We start from the raw sequence: 17,312 nt of genomic DNA, 5'->3' as shown, positions 1-17,312 counted from the left end.
ATACTCTTCCCTCCCTCCAACCTAAGCATTTCCCGTACCACGCTGAAAACCAGATCTGCCATAGATAACATAAGGCCACAGACTCCACAATGCTGACATCAGCATGAAGATCTGAATCTACAACCGAGTTTCCAGGATTGGAAAACAGAAATACACCATCTTAAATTCATTAAATATTTTCTAAATTTCCACAACTTTGGGTTATGGTCAAAGCATGACAGAAGACATTTATACCTGGTTGTGCTTCACTAAATGGAGCCCAAAAAGGCCCAGGTCCAGCAAGAGGTCGTTCATTATTCCCTCCGCTGGGATGGCGGTTGTGCTTCCTCCATGTGTGTGGAGAGGTTGGTGGGGATTGCTGTGGTGAAACAACTGGAGATGTGGACTCCTAATAAAACAAAGGAACTTTTAAAGTTTTGTACGGTTTAACTAAATATATAAAAACCTATTTATAGCCATAATTTCTAGAAACAATAATCATTATAGTTAAAATATACTTGGATAAGGAAAAACTTTAGCACTTATGAGGGAACAGATGTCAGGTACGGCATGAGTAGCACCAGACACATTCATTAAAAAAAAAACAACACACAACTTAATCTACCACATCCTTAAGCAGGCATTCTCAGGATAACAGCAATGCCAAGTTAACTGACATAGTTTCAAAGGAAACTTATTCAAAAGACTCATTTTCACTTGTGATAGAAGTTACATTTGAACCCAGATCTCAAAAGAAAGTTATTTACTGTACAAGCAATGATCATACCTAACCGACATCAAGTGATTCATAATCCAAATTATCTTCTTTTAAAAAAGAAATCAGAATTAAACACTGAGAAATATAGCGGACATTATTTTTAAATGTGCAAAAACATATTTTTTCCCAAATAATTATGCCATTTGTGATATATTTCTTTGTTATACAAGTTAGAAGGTAGTTCTGTCCTAATTTTAGGGATTAAGATTTTCTTTAATACTGTATTGTTCTATCTCCCCCCTGAACACACTGGAAAATAGAATCACATATATATATCAGTTCTCATTAGTCATTCAGATTACCAGATAATTCCAAATGGAAGGAAATTATGAAAGAAGTAAATTTAACAAAGTGAAGTACTTATAGCAAACTAATTAAAAATTACTTTCTATAGTTCTCAAGTTAATCTGGTAGGTGAAAACAAGTACAGCAAGAAGGCAAGATTCAGCTCAGAATTTCCTGGGAAGTAGAAAGAAAGCTAAAAATCTCGAGATCTGTTACAGCGGTAGACAAAAACATGCGTTTGGAACTCTTTTGCCTGACATAACCTTTATTTACCTTTCCAGTTCACCCACAAGGTACACATCGTAAATATTTTCAATGATATACTAACACATGTGAATACATTCGATAACATAACTGGTATTAGTTTCAAAGACAGCTATCCAAACAAACTGAAAGCCACATGAATATAACCAGGAAATGGCTTCCTAAAAGCTGCTAATACGCTATCAAGTACTACAGAGAGATTGACTGTAGGTTTCCACACGATTCCCCAAACCTCATTTACTTTGCCAAATATTCAAAGGCCATTTTGTCTTATAACAACATTCCATCTATAAATGTCTAAAAGTCAATGTGCCATAAAACTAGCTTTTCTCCAAGCAAGGTACATACTAAAACTACACACATTTTATTCCAGAAAGTGAGACAGTCCAAAAAGACACAGAAGAAACACCAATGCAGACAAACGCATAATAACCTACATAAAGGAAACTCATTATTTCTACTAACTGGATGTGAACATCTACTTCGGACATACCACCCTCGTGAAGCGGCCTTGCCCTAAGCAACATGACAGCTGTCACTATTGAGCCACAATGCTTAAGCTATCATAAATATGATCTTCAACTTATTCTTCTAAACATTTGTTTTCCATGCAATTCTATAGAGTAGGTAATGAAGGTAAACAGATCACAAGGAGCAAGAGAAGCATAATGGTTAACCTTGTTCTCAATGTTCCCATCAACATTACATCAGAATTATAAACATCTACATATTTTCCACAATTAATCTGGAGCTTCAGCTCATGGACTTCAAAACTATAAAACAGAAGAAAATACACAAATAAATCTGATGTCAAAAAGCTTCTGCAAGGACTTGCCATATCTTCAGCTTCATTATGAGACATTTCCAAAACATGTTCAACCCATTTAACATGTTACATCTAGAGCATAGAAAGTTCCGCACAAATGTGTGCAAGATCTTCTTTACGGTGAGGGTGATGGAGCACTGGAACAGGCTGCCCAGGGGGGTTGTGGTGTCTCCTTCTCTGGAGAAATTCAAGACCCGCCTGGATGACTACCTGTGTGACCTGGCATAGGGAACCTGCTTTGGGTCGGACTCAATGATCTCTGAAGGTCCCTTCCAACCCCTATGATTCTGTGATTACTATGGCATCATCTTATCCCTGTGCAATCCCAGCCCCTTCCACACACCACTCCTCGCAATCATTGAGCTAGCTTAATAAAAGCCTAAGGCATCTGAACACCATTAAAATATCTATTCTGTATATAATAGATATATATATAAATGACTTAGCCAAAATACTGATGGTTTGATGCAAGAGTGAAGAAGGAAGATCCAGGCCAGGAAAGACCAAGAAGATAGAACCATAAGAACATCAACTCAGATGCAATGGTAGTCATGGAAAAAATGCACTGAAACAAACTACATACAGGTTAATTCACACTTTTTTTTTTTTCTTTTTTTTTTAATGTGTGTGTACTACCAGGCACATACATGCCTTTGTAGTTGATAAAAATTAGCACTTTAATACACTTGTGCCTAAGAAAATGCAGTTCATTGTACAAAATTTCTGCTTTGATACTGCACCAGACTTCCAGCTTTAGTAAACAGGCTTCATCATAAACAACCTCTGTTCCTCAAATGTAGTACAAAGTCAAACTCTCAAAACATGCAGTTTATGAGAGCACATGCTGCTGTTGAGAAGACGGTACACTCATTCTCATCCATCCAATCTATTAGTAAAGGAAAACTAATCTTAAAAGCCTGAAATACCCCTGACTAAATCTTCTTAAGACCATTATGTTACAGTACCTACCTGGAGCACTCTTCCAAATCCTAGTATGTAACAATTGCAACAGATGTGTAACTCAGGACACTGATAACTCAGTGGCTCATTTTCATCATGCTTAACAGAAGTTACCCACCTAATCTCTTCAGTAACTTCAGCAATTTTACCCGTCTGCATACTATAGTCAATGTATCATTTGTTAAATAAGCCAATATTAAAATCCTATTTTGATAAACTGTTCTAACACTTTCATAGCAATTCCATTAAAACATTTAAAACAACATTTAATTTCTATCCAAACAAAACTCAATAAAATCAATAGTAATTATAACTTTCTGCTTCCTACTATTTTATTCATTGCTACATTATTGCAGGAAAGAGATAAGAGATGCAAATAAAAGCAAGTTGATATAAATAGTTAACCAACATCTTAACATTAAATCAAAACAATAAAAACATTCTTAATATATTACTAAAAAATAAGGTTACAGTTAACAAGCAAAAATCAAGTAATTAATCTTAAAAAAAAAAATAAAAATTACGTTAAAATAACAAATTTAACCCAAGTTGTTAAAAAAAACATGATTTTTGTTAAACTTGAATTACTAAAAACTATGAAAGACTTTAACTTGAACCTTTCTGGAATGATGAGCAGTAACTAAAAACAAGGTGCTAATCAAAAAAAGGTGTTATAATATATGGTTCCAAAAGAAGAACTGTGGTGAATGTAAGTCAAACTGGTGTAAGGCAACACAATACTGTATTAAACCAACACTGGAGTGATCTCAACCTCAAAAGGAAATTGCAAGCATACACGAGTCAAAAGGGATTATAAACCTTTTCCTGGATCTCACACCTCAGGCCAGAAGAAAGCCTCCTAAGGAGAATTCCAGAGACAATGAAGCCAGACATGGTATCCGAAGGGTAGCTCTAAGGGTGCTGTGGTCCAGGTCCTGACACCACACAGCCTGCATAAGAGTCAGGGAACAGATCCATTATGAAGAAAGATAATGCTAGAGATGGTAATCGCATTGCAGAGCCCATGATTTTGTAATCAGCTAGTATTTATATGGAAGAATAAAGTAGTTCAAGATTCAATGTGAGCTTCTCTACGTGAAGTGCTATACATTTTTTAGATTGGAATGTGTGGTTCAGCCAACTGGAAACTTGTTGGACCTCAAAAGTCTGAAAAGTTTTAGTTTTGAAGAGGGCAACTAAAAACCCAGAGATAAATGGAAAGGAGATAAATCACAGCACCAGAAATTTTGCTCAAGTTTTTTCAAAATTTTTGAGACTAAGAATTGTGCTGAATTTAACCTGGACACTGGTATACTTCATTATGGTGCCATACAAGATAATTCTAACAATCTGGTGTTTAATACAAGAATCTAAGTTGCAAAAGAAATTGCTACAGAATGAACCACATTAGCACGAGAACCATATGACTGAAGTGAATTTTCTAATAGGGCTGCTGAAAGACTGTACTGGGGAGTGACCTAACTTGATAACACAGGTAAATGCTTATACACACTAAGTAATATACTAATGTATTTTGACAGGAAATGTGAAGGAGGCATTATAAGAATAGACTATTTTGAGGACAGAGGTAACTAAGCTCTCAAAATTTCAAGTACAAAACAATTTCTTAAAGAGTAGAAATTAATAGTCAGTGAATAATGAGAAGCAATCAATTGAAAGTAGAAGACTGGATGCATAGCTCAACTGTCAGACCACTATTATGTCAAATATGACAGATCTGCTTTTTCTACAGCTGCAAAGATGTATGAGGTGAGAAACTCATCAGATGTAGGAAGTAATTTATGAAATAATACTTAATATTGGTGAGATCTCATTTGAAACTAGAACTGTAAGTCTGGTCAGGCAATTTCAGTGAGAATAAATTCAAACTGAATTAATGGAAAAGAAGGATTACAAGGATTACTGTGAACTACTATGTTAAACAAAACAGATCTCAGATTTTGTCAAACAAAATGAATCTAGAGGGGAATACAATGGTTTTCTAATAAATCCTGGTGATGTTCTGCAGGAAACACTAAAAACAAAGTTGTTAAAATAGCAAGTAATAACTGACCTGAGGAGAGTTAAGTGGGAATTCTGAACTCCCACTAACATTCCACCATATTGCCATTAAGATGTAGGAACAGTTTTCCCCAACAATGCCAGTGCAGATGAAATGTCCGTTTTACAGGAGAATCCCGACTGTTTTTTAAAAAGTAATTATCTATTAGAATTGCACACAACAACAGAGGAACAGTGATTTTCTAGACAAGGAATCACACAACATTTAACCTGAACTTCAGTATATTTCAGCGTGGTGCCACAAGAGAGAATTCCAACAACTGGGATACTAATACATAAATCTAAGTTGCAAAATAACAACTCAGTGACAAAAAAGTTTTTTATTCCAGCTTTATGTTCCTAAGCAATTTATTTAATACCACATATTCTTATCTGGAATTACCCATTTAATCTACTAAACAAAATTTAAGAGACATGCTCTATTGCCAACCTTAGAAAAATATCACACAACTTCCCACGTAGTTACAAATGTTGAAGTCATCCAGTATTTTGAGCCGCACTGATGCAGCAATAGCTCAGCACAATCTGGCTTTTTAAGTGGTATGCTTAATGCACATATAAAGGAAGATGTGTACCTTCAGCTTTTTATTTTCATCTGGACACAGCAATGACTTACCTTATAGCATTTGCTACATAGAGTTTTTAGCTGCAAGAGCCACTACCAATTCAATCTAGTTCCTGCCCTTCCTGAAAAAAGGCTGGAAACTAAGTAAGAGTATCCTAAAGTGGCACCTGACTCAGTATCTGGATCACATTTAAAGTCACCATATAATTACAAGCTTGTTGATTTTAACAACAAAATGCAAAGCATGCAAAGGTAGCATCTAACAGACTGATACTGAGAGCATTTAGTCATAGGTAAACTAGTTTCAGAAGAAGGAAGCAGCAGAATTGTTTTGATTAGGGAGTATTATTTCCTATGAGATGGCTTACAGAACATTTATTACTCCTTTAAAAAACGTGCAAGAAGCATCAACAGGTCCTAAACTTACTAGGCTTTAAAAAAACAAAAATGCACAAGAACTCGTCAGAATCCAGTTTCACAAGGTTGGCCTAATTTAAAAGCTTAGTAGTATGGCTGCCATTACCCACACAGAAAAATATGTATACAGTCCATGACTAACATAACCATGTGAACAAAACCGCTCATACAGATGTGACAGTGACAGCAGAAGTTTTGATCTGCTTGCTGTCTATTTGGCAACAAGAAATTACACCAGTAGAAAAACCTATTTCCTCCCAGTGTTTTACATCCAGTAAGGTGTACAGTCAACACACCCTCTAGTTAGTACAGGTTTCTTCCATTAGTTGTCTTTACTCTTAGAATCAGTTCAGTAGCTTTCATGACAGCTGAGTGTGACTTCGGTCATCTACTATTCATGCCAGCAATATTAGAGAAGATACAAACTTCTGGCTAGTGCTCCCTTTACATAACACCATTATAAACAAAAAAAACTCACCACAGAAATCGCAACAGAAAAAACAACGTTCCTGCATTTGCCCTGTGCTTGTAAAAGAAACCTCATTTGTAGTTCCTGTCTGGAAACAACTTCGCTGTATCTGAAGGAAGCTCCAAATAATGCATTGATAATAACACTGTCAAAATAATGCATCAATAGAGAGATAGTATTCTATGACTTTTAGCTCACAACACCCTAAGTGAAATTCTTTTACATAGGCTACCTGCAATTAGGAAACATTAATCTGTGTGACATTTCACAATATAGGAAATGGAGCATGAATGTAACCATCTTTCAAAGATCAGAGCCAAGTCAGCACACGATTTCACATAAATATTTTGGTCAGAAATCAAAGCACTTTGAAGCAGCACATATATTGCTAAAGCCAATATACAGCTTAAGAAAAAAAAAAGAAATTAGATTTCAGAATCAATACTAGAGTATCTAACAGCTAAGTGACAAGCTCTATAAGTGAAGTATATCATCTCAAGACACTTAAATTCCCCCAAAAAGAAAAGTGACCTCTAGAAAAATGACTTGCTATAATTTACTTCTCAAACTTCAGCAACTTCTATCTTGAAAAAGATGGCGCGTAACATTGGCTGGACCTCCTTCTACATATTTCAAATCTAAGCATTATCTCCAGGCAAATACAACTCAATCAGCACTTTCTAGGAAAAAAGTCCTCCAGTCATTTGTTAATCTTCTGGGGGTAAAAAGCAAAAAACAAACAGAAAACAACACTCAAACAACTAGTATTTATATGGTTATGAGAAACCTGGGGGGGGGGAGAGGGGTACCAGTCCCATTCTCAGTCAAAGGGGATTCAAATCCTCTGTACCCCTATAACGTACAAAATAAACATTAGACCAAGATTAGGCATCTTGAACAGATTTGTTATACAGTCAGAAATGTAAGAACCAACAGAAGATGCAGTTTTATAATAGGGTACAAAAATCAGACAGTACTTCCCTGATGTTCTGAACCATGAATACTTAAAACTGCTCTAAAACAACTCTATTTTTAGCTACATTTACTTCAAGAGACTTTTCTGGGATAGATCTCTCAAAGCACTTTACACAGGGTTTCTTTACTTTGACAATACCTTGCACAGAGATACCAGGCTGCTTACACAAGTCAAAATAGCAAACTGAAATTTGGATCCTTATACAGCTTTGTAAATACGTGGCCTCTTTTGTCAGAGGTTGGAAATCTCAAACACTACATTATGTTGCTTTGAAGTTACACCAGGACAGATTTCTGCATTAAATTTCAGTCACTTGCTAAAACTCAAAAATGGATAGAAGCATACAGGTATTAATACAATCAACCTAAAATCCCATCATCAGATAAATGGATCGTGGACTTCTCTGGAACTGTATTTCAAACACACCTCCCCAAAGCCAAACATAAACAAGCTATCTTCAGATCTACTGTAAGAGCTCATTTCATTACTGTCTCAATTTCCAGTCTGGAAATTAGTGATAACCACTGACTATGGATGATCGCTGCCAATTTATGTTTTGGTTTTTAACTGGGGAAGCCTGGACTATTCTAGAGTGATTAATAAATGTTTATAAGTGAATTCTTTTACTCCTATATATATATATATATATATATACACACACACACATATATCAGGGCATTCAACAGCTGTGCACAGATAAAAAAACACCCAGCAAAACACAGTATTCAAATGTAGCATCCTTACTTTGGTAAAAAGGACTGTCACAAAAAGATTTCCCCAAGGAAAGAGAACATAAAGAGTAAATAAAGAAAGAATTGTGAGAAGGCACAAAGCCATAAGCCTGTACAGTTTTTTTATATTCAGATAACCTGAAGGTGAGAGAATCAGTGAGCAAAAGGAAATCAGTTTTCTCATCATTATAATACAGTGAAACACTACACAAAAACTTTTGTGCATCTGTTATTTCTGGCTTTCACCTCCTCTACTTAACAATAAAAATCCTGAATAACAGCATGTAAGGCAGAGGAGTCATTGTGAGATTTTTCTAAATAAAGTATTTCAGGTTTAAAGGTATGACAGCCTGGACTAAACATCCAGTCTTCCATGGCATTCAGTAACACTGCTGTGAAGACCAGGAAGCTGATGTGAACTCTGATAAACTAGGCAACAGTATCATAATGATTACAAATTGATAGTTATCATACCCTACACATCTCTTCTTTTTTTTCCTGTCTCGATTATCACCAATATTTCAAACATATAAGAACGCATTAAAAATGCTACCTACACAGAAATATTATAGAAGTGTATGTAGTATTTATATACATAAAAAGCATACAATGTGCATGTATATATTTTTATTTTTAAAGAAACTACATTGAAAGTAACAGAGCTCAGAAACACTATCAGACTGATGCCTATGAAGCAAATTAGTGGTTAAGAGTCCCATTTAATCTTTTAAGTTAATTTACCTGTTGATCAGTTGATGTACGTTGCTGAACTGCATCATGGCTCACAGAGCCTTTTTTGACTTGTATCCTGCCAGGTGGAGGAGGAATCACACCTGAATAAGAAGCTGGGTTATCAGCATCTGAAGAATACAAGGCCGCGTGTCTTGATTCTTGTTCATTCTTTGACACAACAAATCTGGGAAGAGGGAGGTCCTTCACTGTTTAAAAAAAAAGAAAAGAGACAGCCATTTACTATATAGAACTGTGAGCTTTAAAACTAAAATATGCACTTTATTTTGTAGCTGAAATTTCATATGTGCCTCAATTACTTTCTCTCTTCTAGTCAGAAAACAGCAAATGCCTTTTCTGCATCACAATTCTGCAGGAATCATGTCTGTGTACACCTTCCTATAAGAAGCTAAACTACTACTGTTGTACTGTATGTTGTTTTAATGGGATACAACTGGGAATATTCTACTATTTTATTTTTTTAATGAACACCTAATCTTCTACAGAAACTTTCTACCAAAAACAAACAAACAGACCCAACAACCAGAAGGTCCTTAGCTTTATGGTTTACATCTATATAGATGTTCTGTTTCCCACTGCTTTCCCACTTGTACCATTTTTCTGAACCCCAGATTTCTCACTAATCCATTGTGAATCAAAATAAACTGAATTTGCCACACAGATGACTCATCTTTGCTGCGTTGGAAAAGCAATTTACAGTATGGGTCAAATTCAATTCCTCCCATGGATTGCTGTATGTAGACTACATAGAAGACTAGAACTTCTGATACAAGGGAATTCTATTTTCAGTCTACTGGTTGCTCCAACATGAGGCTTTGGCATGAGGCATTTAGTACTATCTCACAAAACAACATCCAAAGCTCAACAGGAACAGAAAATACATCATCATCATCTTTAAAAACAAGACTAGATAATACAGATTTGTTCTTACTGTACTACTAAACTTCTAAATGGCAAGTGAAAAAAATGCCATTTTTCACTTCTTTTCTGTCTTTTCCCCATAACAGCAGAAAATCACATTTTAACATTAGTTATAATTCAGAAATCCATGAATTATAAATGATACAGTAGTTATTAATGGAAATATGATCTTAAATTAGAAAACTTTATAAAAGTTCACTGTATTTCTCAAGACCACGTCTTTTAAATATTTTCTTCCACCAAAACCAGGATTCTATACTTAGAAAACAAATATTACTTCTGACCAGATACTGCTCATTAACGTCTCAATTTTTAGCTTACTGGAAGGAAAATTTGCTGGGATAGCAAGAAAAGAACACACCAAGCAGCCAGACTTAGAAGCCTGTAGTATAAAAATTAAAGCCAGTATTTTTAGTAAACTACGGCTGTGTAATCATAAAAGCACTTGGTTAATTGAAAATCAACTGGATAATAATTATGTTGAATGGACTTTGAACCCCAAATTTGACTCTAGTCTGCACTCAGCAATCCACATAAAACCAGCATCCTGCCTGCTAAAGAGAAACACAGAGAACCAAAGAGCAAAAGGAAAGAGAAGGGGAGAAAAAACTTAGAATACTGAAAAATATTTAAGACAATCACTGAATAAAAAATATGCACAGTATACAGAGATAAATGTAGATGTCTTGAAGTAAAACCTTTATTTCACTTTGAAGAGAAAAAGAGCATAAAGGACAGATCTAACAATTCCTCTTCAAGCCTTCCTGCAGAAGGACTGTGGATAGAACCCTGCTGACCAGACTGCTGAACCATAATTCTCAAAGGAAGATAACCCATGCTCAGAATCATTATGAGTCTTTCAGCCTGCTGTATTTTAGCTATTTAGTAGCCGCAGCAAGGTCTCTTGAACTACTCTACGAGCAAGGACATCACAGAGATGACTAGAACCACTGCAACCAAGGCAACAGACAACCAAAGCTAAAAACAGCTATGGTAAAAATAAATGTTCTGTCAATTATACTTGTCGTATTTAGTAGGTTTGGAACAAGTGACAGAAATTTCTTCTAGAAGTCTAGAAACTATTACAAGTATTTCTAGCTCTGCAATAAATCAAGGAAACATATTCCATCACACAGATTTCAATTTTCATATTTGGGAATTAATTGTGTATTTTCCTTTTGATTCCTTCCTTCAGATTTCTTCTGATATAACCCAAGTGTTTTTTTGTTTGTTTGTTTTGTATAAAAAAATTCAGTTAAAGTACCTTACATAAAAATAAATCAAGCACTGAAAGCACTGAAAAAAGTTAAATACAGAGATTAAAGTATTTGCCTTCTTTCATGGCCATTTTATGAGAAACCCCACCATTGCTTATCAAGTCTCAGTTTTATCAGATATTAAGAATTGAACGTCCCTTTCTTTTCCAACTCACTGATTCTAGGGCATTCTGCTACAGTTTGCCAAAGCCTTTGATCTTTGGAACATTCAGCTCCAGAACTAGTGAAACAATTTATAAGTGTGGTGGTTTATGAGCAGAAAGGAACTTAAATGCTAGCGAAGTGTTTAATAAAATCATGCACATTTCCAAAAAGTTAGGAAAAAAAAAAAAAAGAAAACATGAAAGTAGTATAAACTGTTTGTAGAAGCCTATAACGTAACTGTAAAGCACGTGACAATTCTTTACTCCTTTATAGGACTGAAGTATTTGACAAAGCTATTAGATCATTTTTACTGAATTCTCCTTACTTACTTGGCTTAATCTGTATTCTTCAGAATAAAATAAAGCCTAGGAGCTTTTAATAATATCAGTAGACAAATTCTACTACAACATGAATTCTGGAGTAAGATCTACTACAGTATTCAACCAAATTCAATGCTGCATTCAGAAACCAGAAGCTGGGTCATGTAATTGCTGCAAAAGGCTGCTGTGGCTTATAAACCATCACCTTCCTAAATCTTTTGCCATCTCACGGAGCAGCATGGACAAAGATCTGCTTACATCACTCTGAAAGCTACAGCAGAGCCTCAAAGCACTTTGTGCTGTTCTGAACATTCATCCTCAAGTGAGTCTCTCCTATTCCTATTATCCACATCACACCTGACCCCTCAGAAACAACAGCTGTTCTGTTTGATAAAGGAACTTTTTACACATGAAGCTTTTTAATTAAAAAGATCTTAAACCATTAATCTTGATATTTGGGCTACAGAAGGGAAAAAACTCAGAGCAAGTGGAAAGGAATGCATCTTTGGAAAAGTTTGCATTTGTTACTATCAAGGTTCCAAAAACTCAGCATGTACAAAAGCACGCAAATGTTACATTCCTCTTCTCCTTCAAATTCTCATTGCTCCAATGAATACTTGATTCAGAGTGTACAGTGCACAAGTTATCAAATAACAGTCCATAGAATTAACTTGTACTTAACCCAATAGTCAGTAGTATTTGTCCACTTGGCCCATGATAACAGGACTTACCTCAATGAAAAGGAGGTGAGGTACCTCATCTTACAGTTACTGCTTAAGAATAGACTGCCTTAGTCTCTCCACAACTGGTATTTTTAGATTATCAACATGTACAGAAAGACAAAACCACATTAATTTACAAGATTACTCTCCCAGAATCTGTAAGTGAAGTACAAATCAAAACCCACCCACTCTCCCTCCTTTGCTTTACCTGTATTTAAGCTTTCCACTCTTAGAGGGAGACCTGACTGGGCCACAGCAACGAGTTTCAAAGCAATATAAAATTGACTTCTTCCAAAATAGCCAAGTCTTGTTGCACCACACAGCTCCATAATCTGCAAAGAAACACAGTTACTTCTATAAGGAAACTTAAAAACACAAATTGCTCTACAGAGGCAATATCATACAATCAAAAGCAACATGTCTTGCATTAAATGATCATAACAACTTCATATGGAATCCCTGTATGCTAGATGACAAGACTTAAAAGCATATAATATTCTCCACAGCCAGAAAAAGTTCCAAGTCTAAAACTGAAGTTTCCTTCAATTTTCATTTTTTGTTTCTTTCACCTCTTTTTAGAGGTTCTACATATTAGATATGAAAGAACAGAACACACTAGCTGCTGAGGGTCTTCAAAAAAAGGAAACTCCAAAAAACACACAACCAGAAAGCCCATAAGAATCCTATTCCACTACTAGCTATTACATTAGCAGCTATGCCATCTTTGTTTCTTAAGTAACTGCTACAGAAAAAGGAAATCTGCTTTTAAGAATCTTTTAACATTTTTAGAATAGTGATGATTGCTAGATGTAATTCAGAAACTCAGTGAGGATTTTCAAGTAATCACCATACGAATTTGAATAGCACATTACTGATCATATTAGAGAAATGGTACTGTCCCTCATTTCTGTCTGAAAATTTCCATGAATATTTTAGAATTTATAAAAAGTGAACATTCTAGATTATTTCAAATGCTATATTCTAGACCAGTCTGATACATCTGAAATAGCTCAACTGCTGACTGGCAAAATTAACCTATAAAACACTCATTCAGAACACAATGAAGTATTTACCACCATTCACAGTAATTGCCATTCAGAGAGACCTAGACAGGCTCCAGCTGTGGGTCCAGAAGAACCTCATGAGATTCATAAAAAACAAGGGCAAGGTTTTGCAACTGGGTCACAACATCCTCCATTATCCTAATAAGCTGGTAGACAAAAAGACAGCCCTGCTGAAAACGACTAAGAGGTACTGGTGGATGGCAGGTTAGGCATGAGCCAGCAATGTGCCCTCGCAGTCCAGAAATCCAACCATATCCTGGGCTGCAACAAAAGAAGCACGGCCAGCAGGTCACAGAAGGTAATTCTGCCCCTCTACTCTGTGCTGGAGAGACCTCACCAGAGATACTGCATCCAGATGCAGAGTTCTCAGTACAGTAGAGACACAGACCTGTTGGAGTGCATTCAAGGGAGGGTCATAAAAATGATCTAAGGGACGGAACATCTCTACAAGGACAGGCTAAGAGCTGGAGCTGTTCAGCCTGGAGAACGCTCTAGGGAGACCTGATGCCCTTGGTGATACGCAGAGTCAGGATGGACATGTCTCTGAACAGCCTCATCTAGCTGGAGATATTGCAGGAGCGTTGGTCTTACTGGCCTTTAAAGGTCCCTTCCAACTCAAATGATTCTATGATTCACATGTACACAGACACACACCAGGACAGGCAGAGAATGCAGAACCTCAGGGTCTTCAAATAAGTGCATATGGTGTCATATCTCATTTAAGAAATACAGCACAAAAATGATGTTATCTATCCTATTCCTCTTTCTTCCCTGTGTGCTATGTAATACAAAGGTGATCCTATATCTTTTGTTGTGAAACTATACAAATGTTGGTCCCTCCCAAAGGCAGCCATGATTTCAAGCATGCTGACCCCACTCCCCCAACCTCAGGGGCCTGCAAATTTGATACAGGTGCATTCCTGCTTCTGAATGCCACTAGCAAGATGTTAAAGATCCCAAATCAGATTAAGTTCAACAAATATAGAGCAGTCTCATCTAGACTGTAATGATTCAGATGAGATACAACGATCCTGTTGGACACCATCATGAAAGCCTTGCTGAAGTCAAGATAAATGACATTATTGCTCTTCACCCCTTACCCAGTCCTACTGCCTTTCCATCACAGCAGGCCATCTGTTTGACAAGTATCCTTGGTGAATCCACACTTGCCAATCCCAGTCATAACTTTCACTTCCTGTGCCAAGAAATGGCTTCCAAGTGGACTTGTTCCATAATTTTCCCAGGGACCAAAGTGTAGCTGATCAGAATGAAGCTCCCTGACCCCTTGTTCCTTCTGAAGATGGCTGCAACACATCTTTTTCCAGTCTTCAAGTCCCTCTAATCTTTACAACAGTTCAAAGATAAGAAAGCAGGTGTGCAATGACACTGACTTACTCTCACAGTATCTTTGGAAGCACCCAGTCCTACCAACTTGATACGTAACCAAGCTACTCTAGGGAACCTGTTTTAGCAGAAGGGTTGGACTAGATGATCTCCAAAGGTCCTTTCCAACCCCTATGATACTGTGGTATTTTTTGAGACATCCATCTTCTTACACTACTACAAGTTTCTCTCTTCTTTTGAAACCATTCCCAGGCTCAAAGGTCTGCAAGAAGTTGACTGTGATGGTAATACAGAGAAGGCACTGAGAATCTCAGCATCATCTACACCAAGTGGCACTAATTCCCCCCTCACCCTTCACATCTCAGCACAGTCACGTCTCCAGTTTAGCAAATCTAGTCTCTTGATATATCTTCTCAGTTTCCTAACTACTGTAATGAACATTTACTAGGCTTAAAAAAAGTTCTCCAGAAAGAACTTGCTCTCATGAGAAACGGTTCTGAAGGACAGATGAGCTCACCGTTACTTTTTATTGGCAAACTGTAACTGACAAACAGTTAACATTTTCACATAGCAGAAAATGAACCATGAGTTCCGTGAGGAGTTAAGACTGTATGCTGCTGCACCACTGTTGAAACAGGAAAGACTTCAATCATTGCGCAATCAAGCACAGGTTTATTAACTAAAGAAGTTGCAAAAGGCCCAACAAAAGATTTCTCGGGTATTTCCTTACCATGCACCAGGATTCTAGGACCTCGTGAAAATACGTTGTTGTGAAAGCTGTCACAGAAAGGATTGGAAAGCTGACGACAAAGACTCAGTCCCAAAGCAGTTCCTGGAGGATCAGGAGGTCTATTGCTGTGCACAGAGCTTATAAATCCTTCTGAACTGAAGCTAGCAGCATTAGTTAACTTGGATATGTCTGCTTCACACATTGTCCTACAGCACCTGTGTTATTTGTGTTTTCCCAATATAGCATTCATGAAGTGTGATGTCTGGACACAAATCAACAGATTTTTTTTTTAAGGTTCATTAATTAAAATAGAATAGTTCATACTTCAATACAGTATATTAGTGTCAATACATTAGACTATCAGAAGATCCATATGGGAACAAATTACAGTAAACTGGCAAGTGAAAGCCCAAAGAATAAAAACTTTAAGGCACGAACAATGGAAATTGCCCATACTTGCCAAAGGCTGAAAAAGCACTATGTTTAAATAAATGGTTGAATTAAATCAGCATAGATTCATTAAGAGATAGCACAAACAAAACCAGTACAATAATAAATTATTGCTTGGGTTTTTTTAAGTATATTTTGGAGGACTGATGATTACCCGTGTACTTAACTATAGCATAAAAAAGCTCGTTGATCCAGTGATCTAGTATTAGCAGACGAATAACTGAAGAGAATCTGGAAAAGCCTTTTATGAAAGGAAGCAGTGACACAGGTATTTGGAGCCTATGCAGTCACTGGGTAGTATTGGATTTTGGCAGTTCAAAGTCAGTGCTGGACTAGAAATAGTTGTTTTTGGAGCTGGTCAGTATTGCCAGGTTGAAGAAAAACTCTTCAGCTGAAGACTGGATTAATAATTAAGCTACAATGGCAGTAAGTATTAGAGAAGAAAGACAAGCGTGGATTCAAAGGAGAGAAGGGCAGGAGAATAAATTTAACTATAACGACAACTGAAAAACGCTCAAGATACAGAAAAACAGAACGTCCTCATGCTGCTGAATAAGGAGCTATCAAATCCTCTCAAAAAAGCCAAAGGAGATCTCCCTTTTAAAAAGACTGCAACCCAATCAGACACATGACCCATGGTCGAGTAAAATCATTAAATGCAAATATCTACCGAAGACCTGTGAGCTCACTGACTACACGCTTGAACAAACCCAGAACAGTCTACCTATAATCTCCTCAAAGGAGGATTTAAATACTCACCAGGCAGTAAGCTATACTTGACAGGAATAAAAATATATATATATATCAAGGAATTGCTTCTGAGATTTGTTTTATTTTTAGGAATTTCATCTTCTAAGAACTATAAAGGATAAGGATTTTCCTAAAACACTCCAAGAAATGCAGAGTCATCTTCAAGACAAAATGCTCTATTATTGTTTTCATCTCATCGTAAGAAGATCCTGACATGGCACTGTTGCAATTAAGCAAATGAGTAGCAACAACTTATTGAAGCTCTGGAACTACTTGAAACTGTTGACAGAAAAACAGGGTTGTTTTTTATAATTATGAAATTGCACACACAGTCCTTTTGCATCCTGCAAAGAAATAACACCTACATCAGTAGCATTAGGAGCTGGCACAGATCAGACATACATAGGAAATGGTATGTTGACAAGAAACCCCTTTCCAAGCTAATCTTCTAGAATTTTTACAGATATAAAGTAAGAGGTCCTTAGATGTGGAGATGTTTGTTAACAGG

General features: G+C 36.5%; 1 protein-coding gene across 13 annotated transcripts in view; it reads right to left on the bottom strand.

Annotated features, from left to right (window-relative positions):
- Nucleotides 1–17,312, bottom strand: part of REPS1 (RALBP1 associated Eps domain containing 1) — a 60,214-nt gene that overhangs the window by 27,717 nt on the left and 15,185 nt on the right. For 11 of the 13 annotated variants that reach the window (XR_001554185.2, XR_014944034.1, XR_014944035.1 and 8 more), the window contains exons 2-4: nt 12,675–12,798; nt 9,074–9,270; nt 235–388 (exon numbers count right to left, since the gene is read on the bottom strand). Coding sequence is in view for 8 of the 13 variants with exons in the window: in XM_015858396.3 (XP_015713882.1) it covers nt 235–388; nt 9,074–9,270; nt 12,675–12,798 (475 nt within the window). In the remaining 5 variants the exon portion in view is untranslated. Of the gene's footprint in view, nt 1–234; nt 389–3,930; nt 3,986–9,073; nt 9,271–12,674; nt 12,799–17,312 lie in introns of those variants that run through there. The other 2 variants (XM_085541583.1, XM_085541582.1) reach the window with 2 other exon arrangements.

This window comes from Coturnix japonica, chromosome 3 (genome assembly GCF_054131305.1).
Source record: "Coturnix japonica strain WE chromosome 3, WE-NBRP24, whole genome shotgun sequence".
NCBI lineage: Eukaryota > Metazoa > Chordata > Aves > Galliformes > Phasianidae > Coturnix > Coturnix japonica.
The sequence above is the reverse complement of the archived record's forward strand: the minus strand, read 5'-3'. Positions and strand labels throughout refer to the sequence as shown.